This window comes from Eurytemora carolleeae, unplaced genomic scaffold (genome assembly GCF_000591075.1).
Source record: "Eurytemora carolleeae unplaced genomic scaffold, Eaff_2.0 scaffold507, whole genome shotgun sequence".
Lineage (NCBI taxonomy): Eukaryota > Metazoa > Arthropoda > Copepoda > Calanoida > Temoridae > Eurytemora > Eurytemora carolleeae.
The window spans coordinates 195,175-218,800 of record NW_019396911.1 but is presented as its reverse complement, the minus strand read 5'-3'; the positions used below and the strand labels follow the sequence as shown (position 1 = coordinate 218,800).

The following is a 23,626-nucleotide window of genomic DNA, read 5'->3' as shown; positions in this document are numbered from 1 at the left end:
CGTAGGTCCGATATTGCAGTAGGTCGGAAGTTCAGTAGGGGAGATATTGCGTATAGACGATGTAACATTACCTAAAAAAGGCAATTGTTCATTACAAAAAATAAAAATATAGTGTACGCTGTCAACAGACCGGTTTCAGACAAATGTTCACCGTGAACCCAAACATTCCGCATAAAGTGCCCCCTCTGCGACCTCTACATTTTCTAGTTGCTACGCTAAAGCTCTCGTAAACCCTTGTAAACTACTTGGGAGCGTTACCATGATACCTATATAAACCTATTCATATAACTTGGACTGGAGAAAAAACTTATAGCTGTCAGTTTCCTTTATACGTCGGATACGCCATCACCTAGTACGAGACAGAATGTCGTCTTTAAGAAAGAAAAATATTGGTTTAAATGTGTACATTTGCCGCACAATATTAGATAATATAAATCAGACTTTTCATAGGAAACAAATTGTGGCCACCCGTCGACACAAGATAATTAAGACTCCAAATATGCCAAGATTTAAGATGCCTGTATTTAGGTATCTAGGGTCTGTCCTAGAGAACGATTTTTGGACCCCCCGGGGGCCTCTCCTATCAATTTTGTACTTGACCTTTAATTATAAGTTATTTTGTATTAATTAAGGTTAGGTTAAGACAATTTCTGGGCGAAGCGTTGCGGCTAGGACATTGTCATCATTAATCATATGGCCGCAACGCTCTGCCCCCAATCCTCCCTTAGCTGCAGTGCACGCCCCCTCTAGCCTGTCCTAGCCGACCCGCAGCGCGCGGCTCAGAAATTGTCTTAACATTACCAAATCAAAAAATTATAAAAATTAAGTTTTAATTTAGGAAAATGTCGGAAAAAGGGGTTGCTCGGCTTTTATTTCCAGGCGGGAGAGTTGATGGCATTCTTTGTGATATAACCGGGGTGCTTAGGGAGAGCTCTACAAGTGGAGATGGAATTCCAATTCAGGTGTTTATAAGAAATACTAGGGCTCCCAAACTTCTTTTTAGGAAATGCTCGCAGGTCCATTGATTCAGGCTTATTTCTGCTTTTACAATACAAAAATACGATTTCGGCTTGAATTATCAATGTGAACATTTGAACACAGTTTCGGCTTCAATTATCAATATGAATATTTGAAAACTATTTATTATCTATTCCTAAATTTAGGGTTCATTAGAGGCTCTAGAATTGTTGAGTAAATCTGGAATTCAGATTCGTTTCGTGACAAATGAATCTAAGGGTACCGTTGTGAATCGGAAGTACCTCTAGAAATGGAAAATCACTTGGAATAACGCTTAGAACCCCTTTAAGGGTAAGCTTTTGTTTAGGATATCGCTTTTCTTCATGTGACAAAACTGGACACAAAATCTTGACGCTAAACATCTTAAATCGGGAAAAATTGTCCAGGGCCCATTTCTGGCATCGTTTAGTTATTAAGTGTTAATTAGTCAAATGTTTAGTCTTAAATTGGAAGCTACGCGTCGTAATCACAGAGACAAAAGTTTTAACCTCTCATCAATCAACAAGAAACCTTCATAGTTTTTAAGAGAAAATTATATCTTGTGTTGAGAAATGTTTTTTGTCTTTAAATACTTTACACACTAAATTGTTGATGGATTAGAGGAATAACTATTGTAGACCGTTTCTTCTGGTGCATGACAATGTTCTCCAAGATTTCGAAGGTTTAAATTCAGGTAAATTATCCAATATTCCTGTCTGGGGATAACAACATTAAAGGGAGAAAGTGTGAATTCTGGTCTCTAACTTAAATAAAAGATTTTCAAATTTTTGTTTTCGAATATTAAAACAAAACTTTGAACGTGAGTTTTCTACGAACCAGTTTCTTTTTCAGGAAAAACTGTTCAGTGAATTTAGTAAATTAAGGTTGAATTATTACGTTGATTATAGATTTTTTGGTGCATTGCCTGTCACTTTATTCTTTAAGATTTATCTGAATAAAGAATTTTCTGTCCTATCTTTGATAAATTCAAAATTTTACAATTTTTAGAAGTTAATAAAATTACTAATTTAAGATCTGATTTTAGATGACCCTACATGTGTTGTTATTGGAGATGCTGTGGATAAATTTAGCTATGAAAACCTAAACAAAGCTTTTAGGTAGGTTTTAGGCAGTGCTCACTGATGCTCAGGATCTATTTCATATTGATTCGGATCCGAATCCAGATCGCCCTGAAAATAAACATCCGGATTCAGGTCCTGAACAGTGAACATTTCTAAAAGATTTACTGATTTGTTTTACAAATTGAAATTGGTCAACTTTTTATTTCTCGCTTATTCTTGTTGATATTTAATGAATTATTTAGATATAAGAGACTTTTTATTTTTATTTTGCCCCTTGGATACGGATCAGTAGATCCGCATAGGTAAGAGAAGGTGTTAAAACCAGCAACTATTCACTTTTGACTTAATTTACAGGTTGTTGAAAGAAAAAGAATGTGATTTGATTTCTCTGGGTAAAGGAAAATACTATAGGTAAGCAGGATACATCTAAAATTCACCAAAAAGCTTCTCTATAGCACTTGAGGGAAAGAAAACCTAGTCCAAAACAGAAAAAAATAACTATCTAAAAAAAATTTCGCCTGCGGTGCGTCTTTTGGTTCCTTAATCTTGATATTTTTCCCCCAAATAAATTTCGCACACCCCTCACTTAAATCCTGTATCTGCCTTTGCTGGTTTTGGTATCTTTTACATTTGTACTTTTTCTCTATTCTACGAAAATATAATTTACTGAAACATTTAAAGAAAAATGTGGATGAATTATTGGTTTTATGGGTGTTGTTCTTTGTATAATTAACTGCTTTGATTTCTTTGAAGTATTAATTGGTAGAAATCTAGTAAAAATCATTTAAAATAAAATTATAACTTGAGAAGGTCGGGTTAAATAGGGTTAAATCCACATTAGGCTTTAAGAGATTTCGTTGAATAAGGGGGGAAATTCTAGAATTATTGATTTTTCTCCCCAATGTTGTCAAAAATCATATTTTGGGGAGGGGGAATTCTTGAAGTTATATACCCCTATCTAGTCATGTAACTAGCACAATAATATTCCCATTTCCCCCAGAGAAGATGGCGAGTTAACCCTAGATGTAGGACCGTATACAGCTGCACTAGAGTTTGCTGCAGATAGAGATGCTATTGTGTGTGGTAAACCAGATAAAACTTTCTTCCAGGTAGATTGTTTAGGATCTCAGGGGTGTATAGTTTCGGGGGAAATTCCCCCCCCCCTCTTTTGAAAATCTTTTTATATCCGGAAGTTAGGTTTTTTTTGTTTTGTTCCACTGAATTGCGGGAAATAAATGAATTTAAATAACTGATTTTACGAGGAAAAGTATCAGAAAGGATGAACAAACTTGATGTCGAATTTAATATTTTTCCTCCAAATCATCATAAACCATTGGATTTCGGGGGTCGTATTCATGACACGACAGCATTTACATTTTTTTTTTAAGATAGGCATTTGGGAAATATTCCAAAAACCTAGGCATTTGGGAAATTTCCCAGATACCCAGGCATTTGGGAAATTCCCCAAATTCCTGTAGGTATTTGAGGGTGGTATATTTTAAAAATTTTGGAAATTTCTCAAATGACTTAATATTTGGGGAATTTCCCAAAAACCTAGGCATTTGGGAAATTTCCCAGTTACCCAGGCATTTGGGAAATTTCCCAGCTACCCAGGCATTTGGGAAATTTCCCAGATACCCAGGCATTTGGGAAAATTCCAAGGGAAAGTTCATGGCTGGTCGAAATCGGAAAATTTTACAATGAATATTTTGTCTTTATATTATCGGGGAGGAAAGGCAAGAAAAAATATATTAAAAGAAGAAGAAACATTAAATATCAATTTATTAACTCTATGAGTCTGGTGAAGAAAATTCAAAATATATTTATTTCCCTTCATTTCTGAATGGTGAAATTATTACTTTCCCTTGTTGCTTAAGGAAAGAAAAAAAAAACATGATTTCCCCCCCAAAAAATAAAAAGCTTCCCCCATTGCCTATGGGGAAGAGTAATCAGATATTTCAGAAAAGTTTCATATATTTCCTTTAAACTGAGAACTGAGTCTCATTTCCCAATTGTAGTTTAAGTTCTAATGGAAGAGAACTCAAAGAATCGTTAAGAACTTTTTTGTATTGCAGGCATTAACTGCTTGGAGTTAAAGACAGCTTAGTGTCAAACATGATTGTTTCAATTTTTTAAAATTATAATTATATTTTTTTGCTTGTTTCGGCCCACACAGGAAAAGTATCATATTTTTTCTTTAACATCATGATTTTCTCCCATTTAAAAAGCTTTAAGAATTTCAAAAGAATCTGGACCTGGTTTCTGACCTTTTTAGGGCACCAAAATACCAAAAAAAAATTCTCCCAAGGGGGTGCTGCACCCCCCCTCCCCCCGCCGCAGCAAACTTCTTTGAACTTTACACGGACTGCTTCAAAATCGCTAATTTTTTGGTTGTGACTTGGGGGGAAAGAAACACCTTAGCCTGGGGTAAAAAATTTGTCAAATATGACAAAATTACTGTAAATTAAAGATAATAATCAAGGTAAGTGATGCAAAATTATTTCAAATATGGTAAAATACGTGATTTAGTGGCAATAATAGCTAGTTTGTGATAAAAGGTCGTAAAAAGGTTCACTTCCGGTTCCGGGGGAAGGAAATCTAGGACAATAATGCCACGGGGGGGGGGGACAATTCAACTTCTAGTAATGATATACTTCCCTGCAATGATTATGTTATCTTTATATTATAGGGGAGGAAAGGCAAGAAAAAATATATTAAAAGAAGAAGAAACATAATAAAATCACTGTACAAACTCTAGGAGTCTGGGGAAGAAAATTCAAAGTATATTTCTTTCCCTTCATTTCTGAATGGTGAAATTATTACTTTCCCTTGTTGCTTAAGGGACAAAAAAAAACATTATATCCCCAAAAAATATAAAAAGTTTCTCCCATTGCCTATGGGGAAGAGAAACCAGATATTTCAGAAAAGTTTCATATATTTCCTTTAAAATGAGAACTGAGTCTCATTTCCCAACTGTAGTTTAAGTTCTAATGGAAGGGAACTCAAAGAATCGCTAAGAACTTTTTTTTGTATTGCAGGCATTAACTGCTTGTAGTTATAGACAGCTTAGTGTCAAACACGATTTTTTCAATTGTTTAAAAATAATTATTATATTTCTTTTAATGGGGACAATTCAACTTCTAGTAATGATATACTTCCCTGCAATGATTATGTTATCTTTATATTATAGGATCGACTTTTTTCTTATTTATTAAGGCCGCGTTAAATTCTCTGGGGCTCCCAGCTGAACGCGTTATAATGATAGGAGATGATATTGTATCCGATGTAGGAGGGGCGCAGGTATTATTCTTAGTTAAAGAGACCGTTCACGTATTTGGATATTTCATGGTAAAATAATTAGCCTATTAGCTATTCATTGGTTTTAGTCTTATTTTTCAAAGATATCTATGACCGCAGAAAAAGTCAATCGTTTAGAATTCCAGCGGAAAGGTATGATACCTTTGCATTGACACTATTTAAACGTTTTTCAATAACAACAGTCCAATAAAATCTTAAATTATCATATTTTAATTACATCATGTGTCAGCTGTTATATAATAAATTATGAAAACCTTTGATTTTAAAATTAGCAAGAAATTTTTACGTTTTTCGTGGTAAAACATGATTTAACAAATTAACACGTTTATACAAAGATGGCGATTTGGAACAAAAATTATCCATGACAATGACAAGAAGCATTACATAGTGTCTATGCAAAGGATCACCAATGAACAGCTAATAGGCTATTTAGTTTACCCTCAAATTGCCCTAAAAAGTGAACGGTCCCTTTAAGGGACATCTACACATTTTCAAGCGAACCTCCATTGAAAGGGTTGCATGCTCGATTAACAAGAAAGTGCCAATTAGTTAATTATACTAAAAAATGAAAAATGATCAAAGGCCCGGCTAGCAGAAGTTGTATTTTTTTAAATTAGAAAAATGGCGATATTCTCTTTTTTGTTACTCATACAAAGGATTTAAGATTACTGTTGAGAATTGTAAGATGTTAGGTCACTTTAACTTATGGTGAAAGTCCAATTGTGATTTATTTTACGAAACCCCGCTAATTTGTTTACTTAGCTTTCTCATTATATGCAGAACTTTTCCTGTCAATCAAAATCCCAATTTTTGAACGGAATTTAAAGGGATCTAATTTTAAATGGTGCTCTATTAACCATTTATAGACCGGGATGTTTGATTGAGTACGGGATTAGATATTCTTTTATTTAGCTTTTAGCGGTTATTTGAATATTTTTAGTCGTGGGTTCTCTATTATAGTAACATGCTCAGTTTGGCTTTAGAGATCGATGATGGAAACGAATGAAATTCAGTACTTTTTAGATTAAAAACGACGATATCTTCCTCAGGGTTGCTTAGATTGAGGTTTTATACGGACATGTCACTCTTCAATGGAAGGGTCACTTTAAAATACGTCTACAGTCCCTTTAAGTTAATGTTAATGTTTTCAGAAATCTGGAATCCGTGGTGTACTGGTCCGATCTGGTAAATATACCCAGAAGGATGAAAACCATCCTGTCGTCAAACCTGATTTAATCGTGGATAATCTCAAGGCTCTAGTAGATCTAATTGTCCAGCAATGATGGCAAAATCTAAACATATTAAAAATAAGATTTTACACCGTTCATATATAAATTACTAGCTGAAGAGCCAAGAGTTGCCCGTGGGAAAAAATAATTGAAAAACAATTTTGAAAAAAAAATATTTTTTAAAAATTTCAGCCCATTCGGTCCAGCCGTTTGGCCGGCTATAGGCAACTTATGAATGTCTTGTTTTATTATATTATTGGAAGAAAGGAAAAGTTGACAGTGTTGGTTAATAAAGTGTTAAAAAAGAAAGTTTATAATTATACTAGTATATCTGATTAATCTAATGCGTCATAGAAAATAAAACAAACCCCTAGATTCTCCTATCCATAAATCTACTGATACGACAGTAAGGTGTCCACGGATGACAAAGTTTGAAAAGGACCAGCACAGCTCCAAATATTTTTTTTTCTTAAATTGACTGAGTTATATCCAAAAAAAAGACACTAAAATTGTACTTCTCCTAAAATCAAGCATGTTTTTGGATCTAGCTCATTTATTTTAATATTTTTTTCCACAATTTCAACGGATCCGAGTTTTCTGTTTGAAAACAAAGAAATTGATATGTAACATCATAATATCATAAAAAAATGTTTAACTCTGGTGGCGAATTATCTCCCAGAATTTAAGAGTTGTCGACCTAAAATTTTTAGGAATTACTCGCAGTATGTAGTTATGACTACATTATTCAATATAAATATTATAAGATCGCCATATTATACTAAGCACGATTTATAAATTTTATATATTTTTTTAATATTAAATTTGCAGAACAATGTCAGAAACCGATCAGGAGGAGGAAGGAGAAATATTTTTTACAGAGAATTTGCCTCCAGCGCATTACGATGCCTCCAAGAGCAAAGTAGAAAAGTTCTGCGCTGCGCAGCAAACCAGGGGCATTGTGCTGGTCACCTCAGGGGGTACCACAGTACCTCTTGAACTAAATACAGGTACAGTGACACCCATTAAACTATGGAACGGGAAGACGATTGTTAAACTCCAGTTATCATAACTGAATTATGATTTTTTAAAATCCAATAATAATCATGAAAATATTTTTCAATTTATCCAGTGACTTAATAAGTTGATTTTAAAATTACTTTTAGAATTTTTGATCGGCAATTTAATTTTGGTTTAACCCATACTACCTTTTCAAATTTAGCAAACACCCCCCCCCCCCCCCCCCCCCCCCCCCCCCNTCTCTTTCCAACTGACTTTGAAATTTTTGTTTTTTAAATTGATTTTCATTTCAAAATCAGCATTCACAAACCTTTAAAAGTAACTTAATTGTCGGCATAATTAAAAAATGGTTATTTTTGATTAAATGTGATAAAAAACCTTTTTTTAGAAAAGGATATTCAGTCATTTTTCTCCACCGAGAAAACTCACTCAGACCATTCTCCAGGTGAGTTTATCAGGTGGGGGGGGGGTCTAAAATTGACATAAAAATGCAAGTTTTTTCATTCTTTTTAATACTAATAAAATGTTTTATTTACCCCTAAAAATAATTTATTTTCCCAAATTCAGCGAATAACCCAATTCATTTTTTCGCGCTCTTAAAAAAAAATTTCAAGAGGGGGAAAAATAATCATTCCTGGGAATGTATTAATTTGTAACTGTACTATTAAACTACGCGTTTAAAGTTTCAATTTAAAAACAAGTTTCAAACGAAAAAGAATTTTACCTTACGACTGAAAAAACAAGCAAGATAAACTTTCGAAAATGAAATCAGTTGATATTCTTGATAGATTATTTGTATCTTTGTGGCATTCTCAGATTTGTCCCTGTACAGCTGAGCTAATTCAAAAACCGGTTCTTGGCAAGATTAAAAATCTTAACTCGAAGAAATGTTTTTTAATGATATTTTTAATTAAGGCACCTTCCTGGTTCCAGCATGCTGTCCTGGCTTACAATAGCTGACGGCCAAGTTGTTGTTGACAAACAAAATAATGATTTTGTAAAACAGGTTCTACAGGAATACAAACAATATTCAGGAACAAGGTTTAAGCACTTGCAATTTTTATTGTTAATATTTTTTTAAATATACAAAATAATTCTTATTTTTTTTAAGAGTCGAGTTTTTTTTTCAATTCTTAATTATTTCTTTTTTTATCGCCTTAATAAAATGCACATTAAATGATTAATGTTTAAAAAGTTAAAAAAGTGTTTTTTATTACATTACATATATTTTAAATATCCGTAATTAATCCTTTGCTGATGTAGACAGACTGTGTGAGATATATTTTACTTCACTTGCAGACTATCTCTGGCTTCTTAGGTACCTTTAAATCAATCAATCAATCAACATATTCATCAATATATCGATTAATTAAAAAATCATTGCTTCACGGTTTCGTTTTAATCAATTAATTAATAAGTCACTATACCAATTAATCAATCAATTAATTAATCACATAAAACTCGTTGGAATCCATTTTTAGAATGTGTTGTCTAATTCTTAACTCACAGACGTCTCGTTCTATCCTATGTAAGTATTTAAAACTACATTAATTCCGAGGTCTTTAAGTGTTAAGTTAAAGCAAATAGATTATCAAGTACAATAGGTGGTAACAGAGGAATGGACCAATCATACACGACGTCACAAGTGTCAAATATAACAAGGAAAACGAAATTTTCTCACATTAATTGACATGTTTTCCAAAATTAAATAAAAAAGTGGAAAAACAGAAACTAAATAACACATTAAATTGCACTTATTTTACTGGAAAATAAGCACTTTATTCTAAAATTATCACTATTATTAATAATTTTGTCGGAGACATAAAACTGTTGACACTTGTGACGTAAGAATACAGCTGTACTCAGATTGTAAAAATTCTACGTTGCCATCTATTGTACTAGAATCTATTTGAGTTAAAGGGACTGTAAGCTTAATATCAAGTGAGCCTCCATGCAAAGCAATGCAATAAAAAGCAAAGCAATGTCCAATTCACAGCGGCACCCTTGAAACTTTTATCTCATTTTAACTCATTATCTCATTCACATTTTATAATGCGGAAGATATTGTCGTTATCTAGTGTTAAAAGTGTTTAATTGCTACATGTTTTCCTGCAGTAGTTTAACATTGATTACTCAAATCTTGATCAATTCCAACCTCTGGATGCTTTTAAATAAAAAAAACTTGATAGATTGTATTTTAAGATCTTGCCGCTGCAGTCTCAGATTTTTATGTACCCTCACAGAAACTACCCAGGTACATTTCCCCTGTATTGTAACTAGTCTATTGATTGGTTTATTCTAAATATAAGATTTTATTATTAAATGAGCCCTGTATAGTACATTTCCCCTGTATTGTAACTAGTCTATTGATTGGTTTATTCTAAATGTAAGATTTTATTATTAAATGAGCCCTGTATTGTAACTAGTCTATTGATTGGTTTATTCTAAATGTAAGATTTTATTATTAAATGAGCCCTGTATAGTAAGCGTAATTTCAAGTGACTCTGCAAAGATTACAATTTCCGATTTTATAACGTTACCCTTAAAAGCTTTTTTTCTGAATAAGTATAAAACATACATAAATTTTTATAATTTTGAAAACTGGGGTTTTTCAGTTGCGGCTTCTCTACCAAGTTGACTTGCGCATTTCTATTTCTGAGTTTTTTAATAACTCGGACACAGTTTTATATTCATTTCTAGAGACAGGGACATCAGATAGAACTATCAGAGGTTGCGATCAACGTCTAAAAGCCTATACCTCATTTTATTCTATCTTAACAGTCCCTTAGAGCTGGTTCAAATCCTGAATCACCGATTCAAATCCTCATAAATCTTTAATTTTTGTTCGGTAATTCAGGATTTAAACAGGTGGTACGTAGTTTAGCGACCTCTCTCAATTCATTAAATTCGATCTACGGGACAATAAAGTTTAAAAATCTTTAGTAATTAAAGTAATTCAGATAATAAATGTTAGGCATAAACTACAGTCTTCGGAGGGTCCTCCAGATATACATCTTCATATTGTCCCCAAGGTAAATCTAAAATGTTTTTATTGATGCTTAAAAAGTTAAATATTTTTGCGTAAAGAGTTACGAGCAAGCTTAACTATTTTTTGTGTGATCAAGACTGTTTCTTACTTATAAGATTTAACTTCCTCTGGGGTTGGGAATTAGGCACCTAACTGTTATAATGCCTCCTTTAAACTTAAACTAATCCTAACTGTTTAGGATTAGGCTTCTAACGTTTACAATGCCAACTATAACATCTTTAAACTCTAATCCTAACTGTTCAGATGTTACGGCCTCTGGTTGGGAATTGGGCTCCCAATTGTTATGTTGCTTCCTTCAAATTAGAAACGGATCCTTCCATTCTCATTTCTAAGGAATCAAATTAAAATCTAGCTTTTTGAAAACTCTGAGATTAATGTATGGCTTTCAAAGGTTTATTTGGATGGAGGTTCGACTCTGATTTCTACTGAATGATAGTTGCATTGGCTAGTTATTTATTTGACTCCTCGATATACACTGTGGGAACTTTTATGTTGTTTACTCATAATCCTGATTGCTTGACCACGATATACACTGTGGGAACTTTTATGTTGTTTACTCATAATCTCGATTGCTTGATCTCTATATACACTGTGGGAACTTTTATGTTTACTCATAATCCTGATTGCTTGACCTCGATATACACTGTGGGAACTTTTATGTTGTTTACTCATAATCCCGATTGCTTGATCTCTATATACACTGTGGGAACTTTTATGTTGTTTACTCATAATCCTGATTGCTTGATCTCTATATACACTGTGGGAACTTTTATATTGTTTACTCATAATCCTGATTGCTTGATCTCTATATACACTGTGGGAACTTTTATATTGTTTACTCATAATCCCGATTGCTTGATCTCGATATACACTGTGGGAACTTTTATATTGTTTACTCACAATCCTAATTGCTTGATCTCTATATACACTGTGGGAACTTTTATGTTGTTTAATCATAATCCCGATTGCTTGATCTCGATATACACTGTGGGTACTTTTAATTTGAAGATAAATGCTAAATCTCTTCATGGGGATGATAACCATGCGGGATATGAAATAAAGGTTGAATTGATCTGCAGATTCCCAGCTCAGGAAGTCATTATAGAACAATAGATCTGTTATCTAGAATCAAACCAAATATCTTTATTTCAATAAACTGTTGAATGACTTGAAACTGAAAGTCCTAATGACACTTGAAGTAGGTCCCCATGTTATTATTTTGATTTGATTTTATACAGGCTAAGCAAGCTCTGGAGAAGTATAAACATAATCTTGTAGTCGGTAAGATGAAGAAATATTTACAAATGTTTTTGGGTTTTATTTTTGAAGTCCATAAACCTTCCCATGGGCCATATGAGGTCGCAGGACGCACAACTTACTTTAAGCACATTGGTTCAACCATGTTGACGTTTATTGGACACGTTTCAACAAACAAACAGAAAAATCTCTTAAATATAAATAACTAATAGCATTGTTCATACAGCATGATAGTTTCAAAATTGTATTTATATTATAAAACAAGACATATGTTTCGTTACTTCGTATAGCCGATAAAACTGCTGTACCGATTGGGCTGAAATTTTCTGTGGACACTCATGGGTGGCCGATGGGTGTTAAAGGATAAAAAAATATTTTTTATTTTCAAAAAAAAATTCAAAAATTTAAATCTGTTTTTGAAATTTTTTTTCGATAGCAACACCGGGCCCTTCAGCTTGTTGGTCAAGAAAATGTTTAGAGAAATAGTTAAATGACTAAAAAAAAGTATTGCAATATTTGTTTAAGTCTGAATACAAATACTTTTGGTTGACGGTTTGCTCGATTCCAATATTTTGGTGGGCTGCTGGCACAATTTCAATATTGATGATGCTTTCACTATTCAGGAAATATTCTGGAGAGCAGGAAACGAGAAGTCTGGATTATTACTGGAACTCATGAGGAGAAGATTCATATGTCGGAGGAGGAGATAAACAGGTTAAAATTAAAAGATCTTTAAAATCTTTAAGATTTTAAATGATTATTGATTAACTCCTTGCTCATAGTGGATCAGAGATTGAGGAGAAAATTGTTGCGATGATTGAGAAAATCTCCGAGGAGTACTTGATACAGCAGCAAACTGTATAGGAAGCTGGGCCCTGCTTTCTGTGCCGTGACAATTGCCAACATCGGAATATATAGTTGTGATAAAGTTTATGCCTTAAAATACAATAAGTTTTATTTATTTAAGAAAAAATGAATTAGTTTGTTGAAAATTAATTTGTTCACTGGAATCTGAAACTAAAGGTGAAACTCTTTTTTTAAATAGTTTTAAATTTTATTTTTTAAGTACTAGGTAGACTTTTTTAATCTGAACAGAGCTGAAAACTTGAGAATTGGATACCCTGAATACCTATCGCTTAATCTGAATATCCTCTGTGGACACTTTTTATTTCTGCTTAATCCGCTCTTTTCCCCTGTTTTTGAATATCCCTACAAGACCAATAACGGTTTTCTCATTAAATGGCGCGCAAAATTTCAAATTTCCCGGCTTTTGATGCGCCACTTTGATTTTTTACATTTTTCTGTATACAAACTAAATTAATTTGTTCACTGGAATCTGAAACTAAAGGTAAAGCTTATTAAAAAAAATTTATTTTTTATTTTTTTAATACAACAGGGTGTCCCGCATCATATTAGACCGAGAACGGGTCTAAATTACGATTTTCGGGACTAATTAGAAAATTTCATTAGAATGAATCATTTTGAAAAATAACATAAGGCTTATATAAGAATTTTCTTGCGGAAAAGTATAAGTTTTTCGAGTATTAAGGGTTTATTTTGGTGTTAAAGATTGGAGATAATCTAATATGATATGGGACGCTCTGTAGGTAGACTTATAATTTGAACTGAAAACTTCATTGCCTATCGCTTAATCTTAATATCCACTGTGGACACTTGATTTCTGCTTAATTCGCTCTTTTCCCCTGTTTTGGATACCTCTACAAGGCCAATGACAGTTCTCTCATTAAATGGCGCGCAAAATTTCAAATTTCCCGGCACTGATGCGCCACTTTGATTTTATACATTTTTCTGTATACAAACTGAAGATTTAATTAATTTTGAGATTAATAAAAAGAGGAGATTAAGCATTGATCTCAATATCCACTCAATATCTCTTTAGTTTTCAGCTCTGTTTATTTAAACCGTTTTCATGGATCTAACCGTCGATCTAAATTGTACAGAGCTCTAACCGACAATATACATGTACACTGTACAGGCCGGATGCTGCGGGGTTCTGTATTTGTAGCGACTAGCGTGTACAGTATGGCAAGACAACGACAAAGGTAACCCCACAGTACAGTACTAGGTTCACTAAACATTGTGAAAACAAAGTACAAAAATCACAGTTATATAAAAGTACACTCTCCCGAATTGTTCTTTAAGGAATAATAAATGATCACTGTCTTAAAGAAGAGAATAGCAGTTAACATTATTTTAAAGATACTTTTGTAAATATTATAATGTAGGTTGGCGGAGAGAGAAGGAACAACAGATGAACATAAACCAAGGAGACCTAAAAAGGAACCTTCTTCACAAACATGGATTACTGCGTTAGTATCTTTTTATTAAATGATTGTAAAGGCTGATTTCTTAAAAGTCTGATTCATATATTTCATAATATTTCTAATTTTTTATGATGCTAGTGTAACTTTTGAGATTATTCTTATTTTTGATAATTTTAAATAACGAAGACGAAATTTGTATATTTTCAAAGAAATGTTTTAGAATATTCTAAAGAGTAACAATCGGATCATACAAAAATAAAAAATTACGTGAAACATTAACTTTGTTGTGATGATCAGAAATCTGGAATTTATTAATTGTAAATAATATCTGAATTATCAGTTCTGAATTTAACTGAATTATTAACGATTTGATTGGAATAAAGCAACCACGTGAATTTATTTTATATGGATTCTACGCTCTTGGGCATTAAGCGTTTTCATTATTTTTCTTCTTATAGACGCAACAGATAGAAGAAATACATTTTGAAAAATATAGGATTTTGAAACCTTTAGTTGGGTTCGGTTTATCTCAACTAAACGTTGGAAAAATAATCATCATATATCATCATAAGTCTGATCAAACGTCAAAGATGCAGAAAAAAATGTATCAACTCTTCATAAATCATCTATTTTAGTCGGCTTTATCTACTGGGTGGATTAGGAAGTCTCATCGCTGTTCTTTATTTTGTTTATCAAGGAAATCTTCTTAATCAATTAGTTGTCAACTAAGCTTTGACAAAACAATTTAACCGAAGAGGAGTCTGAACCTTGAATGGGTTTTGCTCTGCCTGAACTGGAACATATTAAACCAAAGGAATTTATTTAAATCGATTCAAAAGAGTTAAAGTCATTTGCTCTTTGGTAGTTAACCTGTTTCTCATTGGTTAAATTGAACCTCTTGACGGCAGAGATATAACTTATTAGAATAGATTTAAATCAGGGGTCGCCATTAAAAAAATCCATATAAAAATTGAACAATGTCGACTCAAAACATATTTAATTCTTTAAAATAGGGTTGCAAAATAATCAACTTAAAGGGCATGTAAGCGTAATTTCAAGTGACCCTCCATGGAAAGATGACAATACCCGATTCACAACGGTACTCTTGAAACTTTTATCTGATCAATAACGTTCCCACTTGATCTTGACAAAGCTTTTCAGGGTACTCATGTGAATCCGACATTGTACCCTTGAAACTTTTATCTGATCAATAATGTGAAAGATATTGTCATTTTTCTAGGTTTAAAAGTGTTAACTTCTGAAGTTCTGATAATTCATACTTGTTTTCCTGCAGTAGAAATGCGCAGGTCACTTTTGTAGAGAAACCACAGTTGAAATTAATCAGTTTTTAAAATTATAAACATATAATCTTATTCATACTTGATCAGACAAAGCTTTAAAGGGTACCGTTGTGAATCATCTTAGCATTGAGGGTCACTTGAAATTCAGTTTACAGTCCCTTTAAGAAAGACGAAAAGCTGTCTCAGTCTAGTAAAGTTTTTGAATTCAATTAAAAAAATGATTTCCTGATATTTTAAGAAGTTGGCTTTTAGGATACTTAGAAACTAGGGTAAACACTCCACTGGACTATCCAAAGTAAGATTTTTTTATTAATTTTCATTTAGATTTTTATACTTGTGTCACAACATCAGCTCAGAATTTTGATTACACTAGAAAAACGCTACTTAGATAAAACGCTAGTAAAGAAAAAACGCTACTCTATCAAAATATCATAGTTTTAGGTTTGAACTTTAGATGTGTTTGTAAATTGCGGGTTGTGCTAATTTCTATCTCTAGGTCCACAATGTTAACTTTTAATTTGTATCAACAAAGTACATAATTCGTGAAAAACAGCTGACATGTATTGCCACGATTGTTCCCGGTCGCCACTGCACTGGTCGAAGGCAAAATATACGGATTAGTGCTTTCTGAACACTGAAGGAACAATTCATAAATTCCCATTTCTGACAAGACTGTTGACCTTATTTTAATAAAATTGAAACTCCATGTTTAAAAGAATAGACACTCTCTAAAAATCCTGGGGTCAGAAATCAGAAGGTTCTTCATATTTTAGAGACTTCAATGTTCGCTTCACGTAAAAAATAACAACGTTTTTTTCCTCTATTTCTTTGATTCTACTAAGTTATAGGAGTATCATATTTCTAGTAAATATATTTTCAAAAAAACCATCAAATGTCATATTTTTTATTACACATTTTAAAAATATTAATTCGTAATTCTAGGGCGGAACTTTGGTATTCAGTCTATTCTTGATCGGTCAGTTAATCTGACCACAAGCTTTGTAAAGCGGAGAGGAGGATTACACGGTGGGGATTGGTCAAATAGGATTTCGGTTCAACCAATCAAAAAGAAGGTAACTTAATTAAGTATTTAGTGTCCTATCTGAAGGGACTGTTCATCCATAGTACACCAAATATAGAAATTAGCCGAACAGCTTAGCATTATTTAAGAAACTGTTGGCGTAGTTGTAATTGACTTTATTTGTAAAACTGCAATTCCGATTTTCAATGATACCTTTAATAGCTAGGTCTGTTCAAGAAAGAATACGATATCAATGTTTAATTCTTCAAAAATTTTATTGTTTTCAAGTGTGGTTTTTGTACTAAAGGAACATGCGCATTTCTTCTGTTGGGACGAAAAAATTATTAGTTTTAACAATTTTAACGCTATAAAAACGCCAATATCGTCCACATAGATGATTAAATATAGGTTCAGTTAACAAAGATTTAGTGTATTATTATTATTTATTATTATTTATTAATTAATTAAACTTGAGATCGTGCAAATTAACCAAATTGTACAAATAGTTTTATCAAAAACTACATACATGAAGATAAAAACATTCTAAATTGTATTTAGGACGCAAATACAGAGATTGGTTTGATGTACTATGTAGCACTAGAGGAGGGTAGCGAGGCCAACCTCCAGCCTGTTCTAGCAGAGGATGGGTCTCTTCAAGAGATTAGAGGACAGTCAAACGGTCTCGGGGCTTGGAGGCTTTGGTGGAAGGTAATTGAAATTAGTATTGTTCTCCTAGATCATGAATAGAGGAACTAACAACCAACCAACCAACCAACCGACCAACCAGCCAAAAAGTCAACAAACCAACCAACCAATCAATCAAACAACCCACCAACCAACCTATAATCGAATAATCGAATAGCCGATTAAAGGATTAATTGAATAATTGAATAATGATAATAATCGATTAATAGATTAATAGATTAATAGAATAAGCGAATAAGCAAATAAGCAAATAAGCAAATAAGCAAATAAGCAAATAAGCAAATAAGCAAATAAGCAAATAAGCAAATAAGCAAAATTGCAAATAAGCAAATAAGCAAAATTGCAAATAAGCAAATACAAATAAGCAAATAAGTAAATAAGTAAACAAACAAATAAACAGATTAACAGATTAGCAAATAAGCAAATAAGCAAATAAGCAAATAAGCAAATAACAAATAAGCAAAAAGCGAATAAGCAAATAAGCAAAATTGCAAATAAGCAAATAATCAAATAAGCAAATAAGTAAATAAGTAAACAAACAAATAAACAGATTAACAGATTAACAGATAAACAGATAAACAGATAAACAGATAAACAGATAAACAGATAAACAGATAAACAGATAAACAGATAAACAAACAGATAGATAAACAGATAGATAAGCAGATAGATAAACAGATAGATAAACAGATAGATAAACAGATAGATAAACAGATAGATAAACAGATAGATAAATGATTGTTCAACAAATAAGATTTCAATCTTGCGTGAAATTTACTTTAGTTTCACGTGAAAGGCTTGAAGGGACCGTACTCTCAATCTATTTTCAAATGACTCTCCATTTTAAGAATTGCATGTTGGGTTGTTAATCGTTTTTGAAAACGATCGTTTAACGATTGTTTTTGTTTCGTTTTTTAATCGTTTTAAAAAACGATTGTTTTTTTAAATGACCCTCTCGTTTTGAACTCTTAGAAAACGAATAGCGATCGTTTTTGAAAACGATCGTTTAACGATTGTTTTTGTTTCGTTTTTTAATCGTTTTAAAAAACGATTGTTTTTTTAAATGACCCTCTCGTTTTGAACTCTTAGAAAACGAATAGCGATCGTTTTTGAAAACGATCGTTTAACGATTGTTTTTGTTTCGTTTTTTAATCGTTTTAAAAAACGATTGTTTTTTTAAATGACCCTCTCGTTTTGAACTCTTAGAAAACGAATAGCGATCGTTTTTGAAAACGATCGTTTAACGATTGTTTTTGTTTCGTTTTTTAATCGTTTTAAAAAACGATTGTTTTTTTAAATGACCCTCTCGTTTTGAACTCTTAGAAAACGAATCGATTACGATCGGTTTTTTTTCAAAAACGATTGACAATTATGTTAACAATCGTTAACGAAGGGTCGTCGTTAACGAAGGGTTGTCGTTAACGATCGTTAATGAAACGACGAACTTTATAAAAACGATCGTTTTGGAAAAAAATTACATGCAACTTTATTGAATTTCGTCTTACTTGAAGTTAAAAGTTGCGGTGGAGCTAAAACTTTTTGATATTTTCTAAAAAAAACTGCTCAATGATAAGTACAGATTCCCTTCAGGTCGGTTTCCTCTCTTCTTTAAATATCGTTAACGAACGTTTTAAAAACGACCATTTTTTAAAAAACGAAATTTTTGAAAAAACTATCGTTTTTTCAAAAAATGAAAACGTTAACATCCCTAATTGCATGCTCGATTTACAATTATGCAGCAAAGACAAAGGAAGATAGTGACATAAATTACCTGTTCTTCTGAATAAAAACTCATTGTTGCTCTAAAACTTGATGGGTCCCTCAAAATGTCCCTTTAGATTGATTTTATAATGGACTAAATGGTTTAGGGTCCGGTTACATTAGATATTGTGTTTGAGAGTGGAAGTAATCATGATAGAGAAAACAGTCTTGTAGATATCCATTATACAAGGTTAGTAAGAAATCAAGAATTTTTCAGAAACCTTAATTTACCAACGCCCCCCCCCCTTCCTACTGAAAAAATGGAAAAAATTAGAATTTTAATTTGAAAGTTTGTTTCTTAAATAGATTCTCTAAACCCAAAAATTCATTAATTTTTCCAAATTCACGTCTTAAACATATCAGTGTAATTTTCCTTATTTTTTGACATTCCATAATCCACATACTAAGAATACATTACTTACTAATATTGAATTTGGAAATAATTATAATTATGTTACTTATTTTTGGAAATGATAAATAAAAAATTTTGTTAAATAAAATATTTTTTTTAACTTTGAAATTGAAATTCACAAATTTTCAAAAATGCATACATACAACATTTATTTTTATATAATTCGAATTCTTTTGTATAAGAGCTTTATCGGACTGGATCGACAAGTTTGAGCTACGTTTTGAGCAAACATTTCATTTAGGTAAATTGTGAAATTTATTATCTTTGACTTCATTTGAATGGTTTCTGCTTTAGATAATTCCGAGTTCTCGCCGATAAGTAAATATCACTGATTTTATCATTGAGTTATTTTGAATGGTTTTGATTGATTATGTTGGATTTTGAAAGATTTTGAAAGATTTTGATAGATTTTGATAGCTTTTGATAGCTTTTGATAGATTTTGATAGATTTTGATAGATTTTGATAGATTTTAATCGATTTTGATGGATTTTGATGGATTTTTTTAATGTTTTTATTTTTTACATGTTAAAGGAAATAAGAATTTCAATTCGAGTGCAATATCCTTTGCTCAATCTGCTCTCAGCAATATGGTGGGTGGGATAGGATACTTCCACGGATCTAGTATAGGTAAGGATTCATTGAAGCAACACTACGGACAATTGATGAACTGATTTTTAACTAATATACTTCTTTTACGCTTAAATTTTCAAGGTAGCTAAATTCCTAATTTTTACTGCATGTCAAATAAGCAAGAAATTTTTGTTGTTGGTTTCAGAATCAAACTAACTGCAAAACAATTCCCAATGTGTAAGATTGTTTTTAAATCGGTAGAACCGTAGAACACTTTGTTCACATATTTACTACAAATCATCTTTTGGTATGAGTTTTCTCTCCGAAAAATCAGAGTCAATTTTTTATCTCTTTCAGTCAAGTCTAAGTACAACGCTGCCCCTGTACCGTACTGGGATGCGCCACTGTACACTGGTGTACCGTCACGTAGTTTCTTTCCTCGTGGATTTCTCTGGGATGAAGGGTTTCATAATCTTCTCATTTCGCGCTGGGACAGGTAGGAAAATCATGGGTCGTTTGAAATATCCTTCACGGAGAACACCTTTCTCTGCTCTCCATTCAGGGGGTGTATTTTATCTTGTAAAATTATTTACACCCCAAAAGCTATGATTGTGTTTGCACTGAGCGAAATATTTTTATGATTTTATTCGCTGAACTGGGGAAAATAACTAATTTTTAGTGGAAGATAAATCATTTTTTGAATATTATGTATGAAAAAAAGGAGGAAAAAGACTGGCCTTTTGGTGTCCCAATTTTTTATTTTTTCCCCCCCGATCTTCAAAAATTATTAACGGGTTTTTGGTCCATATAGAGGCATCTTATATGTTAACTATTGCTCGCCCAAATTGCTGTATCAAATTGGCTTCAAAAAATTTGATTTTTTAAATCACAGTTTGTATTAAATCATCAGTTAAAATGAATAATTATGTTTAGAGATATATCTGGAGATATACTGGCTCACTGGATGGATTTACTTAATACAGAGGGATGGATACCAAGGCAAGTATTATTAGTTTTGTTAATCGTTATGGATCGTTTTTTTAAATCTTTTCATAAAGCTTCCATTATTTTAAAACTATCAAAAGTTAAGGTTTGCTCTAATTAAACTTGCAATATTTTTATTTTATTTTTCTGATCGTTTTTGCTTTATTTTTTCCCCATATTTTCTGTCCGGGTCAAAATTTGGCATATTGTATGTAAAATCTTTATAATAAACTTTTTTGTAAACAGTTTTTTTTACCAAAGGACCTTGAATTAAAAATTTCAAAAACAATCCAAAAAATGAACCAAGTTATGATTTGAAATAGTTTAATAGCACGTCAAACTAAGTAAATTCACGTAAGATTACTTTTTTTTAATCATAACTCTTTTTTTGAAGAGATATTTAGAAAAAAAATATGTTTGTAATTTGAAATTCACACTGCTGAAAATGGACAATCAGGTTTTAAGTCAAAACACCTTAAATTTTTCTTTGGAATATATTAATATGCAGTCTACTGAATTATGATCACAATTTTAAGAAAATGCCACCTAGGGAATTTAGAGTAAATCCATTTTTAAGCAATTGTAAAAATCTAGTAAATTTACAGGTCTAAAATTAAACGTAACTTAAGTTGCAAGGCTTAATCAAGCTTATTCTGTATTTTTTTTTAACCGTAAACCTGAATTTTTCAAAATGCATGTTTTAGCAAAAAGAATCGAAGCCTTAAGTGAGCTGTATGATTGCCTAATTACTGCCAAAAAAGTCTTTTATAGTGAAATTCAGTAAAAACCACATCAAAAAGACTTTTTCAGTGCGTGTCTTGACATTCAAGCAGTTGACTTAATTCTTTGATTTTTTACTTCAATACGTCTTATGACTGTTCATAAAAAATTGCAAAATTTTGGGACCCTTGCCATTTATGTTAAAAAAATATCGCAGATTAAAGTCTTGAAATAAAATTTTCGTTTGATTTTAGACCTATAAATGCACTGACGTCTCAGATTTCCTAAAAATGGAATTACTCTAAATTCCCTGGGTGGCATTTTCTGAAAATTGAGATTAAACTCAGTAAATTACATATTAATTTATTCCAATGAAAATTTGAGGTGTTTTGACTTCATACCTGATGGTCCATTTTCGGTAGTGTGAATGTGAAACCGAGTGAATTTGCTTTTCTCAAACTTGAGCTCTCAATCATTACTAGAGAAGCAATTTACATTACAGAGTTGTACCATTCATGTCACATATATTTTACCGTGCAATGTTAACTAAATAACTTGGTTTTTAAGCAGCTCGTATAGCTATTTTCTTAAAAATAATATTAAATAAACAAGATTGTCTNAAAAAAATTAAAAATGTGTTTGTTCTTAATAATTTCGGAAGAAATGGAGAAAGGCCCAAAACAAACTTTAATATCTTTAAAATATTTGAATGGATTGTAAATATAAATGAACCAATTTGATGCGAGGAAGATATCGTCGTCATTTTTTTCGCGAAAACACAATGGAAATTAACAAGTTTTAGACAGTAAAAACTATCATATCATTGTGAAACGGACATGCCACTCATAAATGTAGGACTATTTGAAATTATGTCTACAGTATATTGGACAAATCCTACTAAATAATTAATTTTTTTCCCAGGGAGCAGATATTAGGAAAGGAAGCAAGAGCGAAGGTTCCAGATGAATTCGTAGTACAACATAACAGGAAAATATTTGGAACAAATAAACTTTTCTGCCAAATAAAATAAAACATGATTTCAATAAAACAGAAAAATAAAATGTTAATAATTTTGATACTGGCTCATTTTTCCTTTTCCTGGCTCTTTAGATAATACTGATTTTTCTAGTCCTAATTTATATCATATTTTATTGAATTGAAATGTGCTGAATTAAATCAAATTTAAATTCAACATTTTTTTGCCATCGGGTTTTCTACTTTTATTCCTTTTACACAATTATTCTATCTTTTATTTTTATTTTCTACTTTTTGATAGGTATTTTTTAATTCTCATTTGTTTAAAGATTGAAATGACAGATAATGTTTTGTCGTGGTTAAAATATTTGTTTGAAAGGAACGCTAATCCTCCAACCTTGCTCCTCACCCTGCACAAGATCGTCGGAGAGCTGGAGGAGGGGATGAACGACTGGTGGAGGGAGTACCTGAGGTAGGTTACATGGACGTATGTAGGGATTTTTCCAGAAGGATGGGGGGACAAAAGCTTTTTCACTTTTCAGTGGGGGTGGGGGGAACCCCCGCTGTACTTGGGACTGAATACCCCTCTGTGAACCATAGTGGGAGGGAGGAAACTAATAAGTGATAAGTTTATAAGGGGTTTACTTAAAGGGACTGAGTGTAATTTAGAGTGTGCTTACAGTCCCTTCAGGGTTTAAGGGTTTACTGGATTGATGTAAAGGGGGGGGGGGAATATTAGTATCTTGGTAAGATGTATCGTACTCGTTTAACCATTGGACATAATCATGATTATATTATTAAGGCGAATGTGGCCTAGATTGATCACGTGGTATGGGTGGTTCAATACTACGCAGGTAATTCAGAAGATGGGAATGTTTTTTTAGTCTTCTTGATGTTCAAGATTTTTTGGCTATCAGGACGCTCTATATAAAAACATCTTTCA

General features: G+C 32.1%; 3 protein-coding genes and 1 long non-coding RNA gene across 4 annotated transcripts in view; 3 read left to right on the top strand and 1 right to left on the bottom strand.

Moving 5' to 3' along the window:
- The window catches only part of LOC111710014 (uncharacterized), a 951-nt gene extending 839 nt beyond the window's left edge, over nucleotides 1-112 (bottom strand). The window contains exon 1 of the long non-coding RNA XR_002766979.1: nucleotides 72-112. This is a non-coding gene — a long non-coding RNA (uncharacterized LOC111710014). The remainder of the gene's footprint in view (nucleotides 1-71) is intronic.
- Nucleotides 113-456: 344 nt separating this feature from the next.
- LOC111710009 (phospholysine phosphohistidine inorganic pyrophosphate phosphatase) lies at nucleotides 457-6,714 on the top strand. The gene is made up of 9 exons (XM_023484005.1): nucleotides 457-528; nucleotides 839-962; nucleotides 1,164-1,244; nucleotides 1,618-1,690; nucleotides 2,042-2,114; nucleotides 2,433-2,489; nucleotides 3,079-3,187; nucleotides 5,295-5,378; nucleotides 6,548-6,714. Exons 1-9 carry the CDS (start codon nucleotides 500-502, stop codon nucleotides 6,677-6,679), a joined length of 762 nt encoding a protein of 253 aa, XP_023339773.1. The 5' UTR covers nucleotides 457-499; the 3' UTR covers nucleotides 6,680-6,714.
- Nucleotides 6,715-6,808: 94 nt separating this feature from the next.
- LOC111710008 (phosphopantothenate--cysteine ligase) lies at nucleotides 6,809-14,241 on the top strand. The gene is made up of 13 exons (XM_023484004.1): nucleotides 6,809-7,691; nucleotides 8,023-8,087; nucleotides 8,558-8,676; nucleotides 8,906-8,960; nucleotides 9,124-9,170; nucleotides 9,845-9,896; nucleotides 10,617-10,674; nucleotides 10,935-11,024; nucleotides 11,930-11,972; nucleotides 12,572-12,662; nucleotides 12,731-12,971; nucleotides 13,945-14,011; nucleotides 14,195-14,241. Exons 1-11 carry the CDS (start codon nucleotides 7,458-7,460, stop codon nucleotides 12,810-12,812), a joined length of 936 nt encoding a protein of 311 aa, XP_023339772.1. The 5' UTR covers nucleotides 6,809-7,457; the 3' UTR covers nucleotides 12,813-12,971; nucleotides 13,945-14,011; nucleotides 14,195-14,241.
- LOC111710007 (mannosyl-oligosaccharide glucosidase GCS1-like) overlaps nucleotides 13,950-23,626 on the top strand; it is a 15,709-nt gene continuing 6,032 nt past the window's right edge. Inside the window, exons 1-13 of the mRNA XM_023484003.1 lie at nucleotides 13,950-14,011; nucleotides 14,195-14,278; nucleotides 14,869-14,897; nucleotides 16,477-16,607; nucleotides 17,114-17,299; nucleotides 19,129-19,211; nucleotides 19,616-19,674; nucleotides 19,966-20,061; nucleotides 20,362-20,500; nucleotides 20,938-21,003; nucleotides 22,630-22,695; nucleotides 23,063-23,155; nucleotides 23,486-23,537. Of these exons, the coding sequence (XP_023339771.1) occupies nucleotides 13,950-14,011; nucleotides 14,195-14,278; nucleotides 14,869-14,897; nucleotides 16,477-16,607; nucleotides 17,114-17,299; nucleotides 19,129-19,211; nucleotides 19,616-19,674; nucleotides 19,966-20,061; nucleotides 20,362-20,500; nucleotides 20,938-21,003; nucleotides 22,630-22,695; nucleotides 23,063-23,155; nucleotides 23,486-23,537 (1,146 nt within the window). The remainder of the gene's footprint in view (nucleotides 14,012-14,194; nucleotides 14,279-14,868; nucleotides 14,898-16,476; nucleotides 16,608-17,113; nucleotides 17,300-19,128; nucleotides 19,212-19,615; nucleotides 19,675-19,965; nucleotides 20,062-20,361; nucleotides 20,501-20,937; nucleotides 21,004-22,629; nucleotides 22,696-23,062; nucleotides 23,156-23,485; nucleotides 23,538-23,626) is intronic.

Coding starts and splice junctions, on each gene's coding strand:
- LOC111710009 (XM_023484005.1), top strand. CDS start 500: ATGCCAAGATTTAAGATGCCTGTATTTAG. Junction 2,490..3,078: donor GGTAAAGGAAAATACTATAG/GTAAGCAGGATA, acceptor CATTTCCCCCAG/AGAAGATGGCGAGTTAACCC. Junction 5,379..6,547: donor CCGATGTAGGAGGGGCGCAG/GTATTATTCTTA, acceptor TAATGTTTTCAG/AAATCTGGAATCCGTGGTGT.
- LOC111710008 (XM_023484004.1), top strand. CDS start 7,458: ATGTCAGAAACCGATCAGGAGGAGGAAGGAGAAATATTTTTTACAGAG. Junction 8,961..9,123: donor GACTATCTCTGGCTTCTTAG/GTACCTTTAAAT, acceptor ATCCATTTTTAG/AATGTGTTGTCTAATTCTTA. Junction 11,025..11,929: donor CTTCCATTCTCATTTCTAAG/GAATCAAATTAA, acceptor GATTTTATACAG/GCTAAGCAAGCTCTGGAGAA.